The sequence below is a fragment of the Anomalospiza imberbis genome, chromosome 16 (assembly GCF_031753505.1).
Source record: "Anomalospiza imberbis isolate Cuckoo-Finch-1a 21T00152 chromosome 16, ASM3175350v1, whole genome shotgun sequence".
Taxonomy (NCBI): Eukaryota; Metazoa; Chordata; class Aves; order Passeriformes; family Viduidae; genus Anomalospiza; species Anomalospiza imberbis.
In genome coordinates this window covers 9,962,645-9,968,644 of record NC_089696.1, presented here as the reverse complement: position 1 = coordinate 9,968,644, position 6,000 = coordinate 9,962,645, and the positions used below count along the sequence as shown (strand labels likewise).

The 6,000-nt window shown below is 46.6% G+C and overlaps 2 protein-coding genes across 3 annotated transcripts in view; both read right to left on the bottom strand.

The window, feature by feature from the left end:
- LMTK2 (lemur tyrosine kinase 2) overlaps positions 1–6,000 on the bottom strand; it is a 67,326-nt gene that overhangs the window by 18,696 nt on the left and 42,630 nt on the right. The window lies entirely within an intron of this gene.
- BHLHA15 (basic helix-loop-helix family member a15) lies at positions 2,541–5,259 on the bottom strand. The gene is made up of 2 exons (XM_068206991.1): positions 5,126–5,259; positions 2,541–3,179 (listed from the first exon to the last, which is right to left on the bottom strand). Exon 2 carries the CDS (start codon positions 3,141–3,143, stop codon positions 2,643–2,645), a length of 501 nt encoding a protein of 166 aa, XP_068063092.1. The 5' UTR covers positions 3,144–3,179; positions 5,126–5,259; the 3' UTR covers positions 2,541–2,642.

Below are 6,000 nucleotides of genomic sequence, written 5' to 3'. Positions count from 1 at the left end.
TATCAAGTATTTTCCTTTTAATAGTCAGTGTTTACATCTCCAACAATCAACCTGATTGCATACAATAAGCTTTATAACGTACCTTTCCATTTTTCCCTATATTGCCAAGTTTCACTTACTTTACTGTAAAGAGCTGAGTTTAAGTGAAAAAAAAAGATAAGTTATAAATTGTTTATGTTTGAGTACTAAGTATTTGCCTTCTAAAATATTATTTAGAAAATTATTTAAAAATAAAATGTCATTGTTGTGGCTAGTGACTTTAAACTGAAGCAATTTTGAAAAATAAAAGTAATTTATCAGAAAAACATGCTTCTTATAAAATCCCTTTTGACATATCCAAGAAGACAGCACTTTGTACTTTGCTACACTGTGGAACTAGCAGGTGTAATTCCATAAAAATGCCTGTGTCCGGAGCCTGACTGTCCCTCAGGGATGGCAGTGTTCACCTGCCTCCTTGGCTGCTGTATTTATAGCTAGATATGATGTGCCATTTTGGGCTTAATATCTGAAATGCCTCTGGTTGCATAAAGTCAAAAATACACTGCCCAAGCATTAAACTCTGTATGCTTAGAAGCAATACCAGCATAATTGATTCTTAAAGTGCAATACTTCAATAGCACTGTTAAAATACTGGATTTTAAACTTGCTGGTTCCCTCTTTCCACCAATGCAGCCAAACAGCAGTTCAAACATAACTATCCCACAAAAGCATTCCAGGGATGTTTACTAGCTGAAAACTCTCAGATAATGACCTTTAAAGAATCCTACAAAAAAGCTACCATAATCTACAAGTGCTTGGTCATCACTTACTGTGTGACACACAGAGCCACAGTTTGCACTGACCTAGAGGGTGAGAAATAACCAAATAACATCAACATCTCTTACCTGAGGAGGTGCCGAGTGGAATAACTGGAAGAAAAGACCTTGGTGTTACTGACTGACCCCTTGTGATCAGTGCATAAACACAGTGAGGATTAATTTACCCACACAGGGCTGCTGGTGAATGGAGTAAGATCCAGCACTGTAATGACAAGTTAAATCTCTAAGAGACTCTGCAATTCTTTCATTAGCCCTTGAGTATGAGAAGGGCTTAATCACGTTTATTTTAATGTGAAAACAGTTCAACTACTAAGAAAACTCTGGCTGAGGCAGGATCCAAATGTTTTATCCAGTAAGGCAACCACATGTATAAAACTGTTTTGTTGTTCTACATCACAGCTATGGATTGCTGTGGTGGAGAAAGATAATTTACATCTCTTACCAGCCCGTGTGGGAAACCTCACCTTCCACTCTGAATTACATTGTCATCCCCTCAGCTGTCTGCAACAAACTACAAACACATTTCCAACTGCACAGTGCAGCACAATCCTTTTGGGATGGAGCTGATAAATCCTTCCTCAGCCCCCATTCCTCCCTGGACAGCCTTCCTCTGCAGGAAAAGGACCGGGCCACAAACCAGTATCAATCCTAGTGATGGATGAGGTGCCAAATGTTTTCTGTGCCATCAGGGCACAGAGCAGCAGCCTCCTGTTCCATGGGGCCTGTGGGGAGGGGAGCTGTGACATGGGGGCTCCATGGGCACTTCCAACTGAGGCCACTCCAGCTTCAGGTGCCCCAAGTATGAGAGTACAAGAGGAAATGAGAGTTCCTCAGTGACATAAAACTTTTTACCACAGAAGGGGATAGGAGCAGGGGAATAAAAGAGCCTATTTTCCTTTTTGAATAGCTTCTGCTTCATTTATTGTTTTATAGCATCAGAATCTAACACTAACCCAGAAAGAACCTGATCACATCACAGGTTTCATTAACAAGTAATTTAAACTGGCCAGAGCATTGTCTAACTTAAGACTATACTAAAGCATTTTTATCATTGTCTTGGCAAAAGTAAGTAATTTGTCCCTTATTTATTATTTGTATTACAATGGCACCCAGACATCCACTAAAGAAAATCTCTGTGAGGCAAGATGCTCTGGAAACACAGATCAGAACTGTCCTTACTCTAGAGAGCTTACAATCTAAGAAAGCTTTGCAGATGCTTGCATCAACAGAGGTTTTTATGCCTTGCAATGTTCAAGATTACCAGGGCAGATCCACAGAAGTTAAATATCAAGATAAATATTTACGATTTGGTAACCAGTTTCCCATATATACCACTTCAGTTACCAAGTCAGTCAAATGCTGTCAACATTTTTAATCTTCTCTTTAGCACAGTAGATGAGTCATTGAAAGGGTGGTAAGCAGAGCAACAGCCAAGATTCTCAACAAACTCCAAGGAACTCGGGTGACACAGACCTTAAGGGCTCAACTCACTCTACTCCAGGTAGGATCATTTTCAGAAGTTATGGAATCACTATTTTCAAGTCAACTCCAGTGTTACAGGATAGGTTTCCAGACCCTAGCACACTGCACAAACACATTCACTATGCTCTGAAAAATTCTGAAGGTTTAAGGTAATTTTTGTAATGTGCCATGTAAACTATAGTCATGAGTGTTACCTGTTTGTCTTTTTAAGAAAAAAAAAGGAGAGACCGGAGGCAAAAATAATCTCTTTAAACCTCTAGGTAATGGCATGTATTATGCTGTAAGAAGGAAAAACAATGGCAGTAGTAGCTGGCAGTTGGTGTTTTGGCTGAAGTTATAAATCTATGTGGAATATTTCTGTAGACTTTCCTCATGCTCATCCTCCCCATGCTGCTGTTGATAATGCTGGTACAATTTGGATCCCCAGGCTCCCCCCATCCCTTCTACTGCTGGAAAGTGTCCATTGGACATATTGAGTATAATGGAGGTCAAGGATTTAATGTAGTTTTTGGCCAGTGTGAGAGTCTCTATTTTGGAAAGCTTGTTCTCGGCTCTCACGTGAGGGATCACCTCGCGCAAGGCCTGGAAGGCGTTGTTGAGCTTGTGCATCCTCTGCCTCTCGCGCTCGTTGCTTTCCAGCCTCCTCAGCAGCCTGTCCTTACTGCTCCAAGCACGCTTGGCTCTGCCTGTGGGGATCTTGCTGCTCTCCTTGTTCCCCCCATTCCTCCTTTCTTTGCGTCGCAAACATTTCACCAGTTCCTTTTTTCTCATTGCTGGCTCTTCGGAAAACGCTTCTTTGTCAACAGTTTGCCTTTGTTTCTTTCCTTTGGTTTTAGTCTTCATGTTTTGTTGGATGGACTGGTATAAATTATCAATGTGCTGTAAAAACATAACACCAATACTCAGCTGGGAAGAGAGCTTGCAGAGGGAAGAGAGGGCAAGTGAATGGAACCAGTGAAACAAAGATGCAGTGAATCACCTGCTGGTGAAAAACAGATGCCTCTACTTTCTTAGAAACAGGCCTCAAAGCAGAGAGGTTTTTCCTTTATCATTGTACATAAGAGAAATTGGTCTCCAAGTCTATTCAATCTTTCTGTAGAAAAGTGAATCACAACTCAAAAAATATGCAGAATACAACAGTCAGTGAGGTTTGGTAACACATTGCCTCTGTTTGATCTCTTATGCTGCTGTTGTCTCCCAGCTCCTCACTCCCCCATGTTATAATAAAGCCATGCACCACTTTCCATGTACATGTGCTGGTTTAGAGGGGTATTAGACAGAACCTCAGGCTCTTAAACTTCTCCTTGAACTCCTGGTAATTGGTTTTTGTAGGCACAGGTTTCCACTGTGAGAGGAGTCCACTAGAGGGAAACATGGCACATTCTCAGGGAGAAGCTCCAAGCCAGCCACGTGTTTTCAGCTGCAGCATTTCTGCGTTCTGGGCTAGTCCCCACCACACACACACACACACACACACACAAAAAGCACTTCCCCCTTCCAACAACAATCCAATAATGGCAGGGCTTAACTGCAGTTACTGCCCCAGTTCAACAGCAGCAGAGCAGGCTATATTCCAAGTTACCCAAAAAGACACAGCAATGTTCCTTCCTCTGCATTAGGTGACAGCATTGATTTTACCCACCTCAGCCCATATTCTGTGCCCACACTACATCTGAAGACAACAGAACTACAGCAACCCTGCCTCTAACACCAACAATCAGTGTTACTAAGAAACATTTCCAAAATATGTTCTTTCCACAGTCTTCCAGTTCATGTAGTCATAAAAAGGTTTGGTGCAAAGAAACTACATTTTTATGCCAATACGATTGTGTAGGAGCAGTTTGAGAGTTGGCGAGCCAATAAAAAATGAAGGAAAAAGAAGAACAAAAAACCTAGCCCCAGATGTGAGACTGTCCCAGTACAACCTCAACCTTAGCTGGAGCAGGTGGTGGCTGTGTCTGGCAGGTCCTGGCTGTGCTGTGGTAAACACCCCCTCCTGTCTCGTTTCTCATTTCTTTAAAGCCATGTTCAGCTGCTGGGCTTGCACAGTGACTCAGTTCTCTGCCTGTGAGGACATCCTGGCCATCCCCAGGTCCCTCACTACCAAAGAGGCAACTTTACCAAACAGGACAGGAATTCACAAAGCAGCTGGTTTAAGGTAGCACCAGGTGATGACAGCTGAAAGACAGCACCAAGCAGCTTGCGTTGTGGGAGCCTAAAAAATGCTGGAGACACCCAGGTATCTTCAGAGAGAAAACAGGTCCAAAGGCAAGCACCAGGTTTGTTCTGGACCCTTTGTGTAAGTCGCTTGGCAGAAAAGGCACAGCTACAGTAGAGCACAGAGGAGTAGGAGCTTCCCTGCCCAAGCCCAAGAAGCACTCCTGGGGAGCACTGCTGTTTGGAAGAAAACAGCCCACAGGACTTGGTGAAGAGGGGGCTCATGGGGACAGCCAGGAGAGAAAGTTGGAAGAATATCCAAGAGAAAGGAAGCTTCAGCAAACTGTGAGAGCAAAGTAGTCTTTAAAACTGCAGGCCGGGCAAAAGCAAATGGGGTATAATGGGATAACAAGGTGCCTTGCTGGCAGGTTTGTTCTTAGACTGCCACTGCTGTAACCTAGAGAAGTAACCTTAGAGAGCCCCAGCTCAGCTGCTGGGAGTCCCAGGAAGGTGTTATCAGAGTGTGCAAGGAGCAAACAGATTGTGGGGGGATCAGGAGCAACAGACTGGAGTGGTCAAGAGAAACCGAAGAGAGCAGCCAAATACCAACACATTTAACACCCTGTGCAGCCATCTACCAGGGCTGGCATCCCTCTTCTGTGACTTACCACTCCACCCGCTGCTGAGAAGGTGCCTGGGGCCCAAGGGGCAACGCGGCAGAGACCCAGGGGAAGCCAGGAACAGCAGCAAGGGCTGCGGGGGCAACAGGGAGAGAACGCTGCGTGTCCTCTGAGCGAGGCAGGCTCTGTCAGCAGGAGCGTGCGAGGGGCCCAGGCCCTGCCCTGGCCCCAGGAGCCCCGGGCAGGCGCTGCCCGAGCCCCGCCGGCGGAGGCGGCCGCAGGCAGGGCCGGCGCTGCCCCGGACACGTCGCTTTAGCGGCGGGGGCGGGCCCGGCGGGCGGGAGCTCCGGTCCCTGCGCGGGCAGGCTCCGGGAGCTCCGGTCCCTGCGCGGGCAGGCTCCGGGAGCTCCGGTCCCTGCGCGGGCAGGCTCCGCACACCCCGGACAGGCTCCGCGAGGGGCCGGGCACGGCCACAGCGCCGCGCTCACGGCTCCCGCCCGTGGTCGGCGGTCACCGCGCCGGCGGTGACACGGGGGACCCGGCACGGGAGGCAGCGGCCGGCGGCGCTGCAGCGGCCTGGCTGTCACCGACACTGAGCCGGGCACAGCTCTGTCACCACATTCAGCAGGTGGAATGTCCCTGGCTGCAGGAGACAAAGTCTGTCTCAGCTTTGTGCTGCAAGCTGTCACAGCACCCGTGTGACACAGGCCCACAGACACAGCACTGCCATCTCTGTGAGAACTTGCTGCTCACAAAGGTTGCAAGGTCTCAAATTCTTTGATAATAAGTTCTATATAAGGTGACCAATTTAGTGCCATGGGATCTTTTGCATCTGTTCTCACTAATCACCACTGCCTTGGTCAAATTTCAGCCCAGTGGTTATAATTTTACCTAATGAAGTTATCTTGCTATCAGTTTCTCGT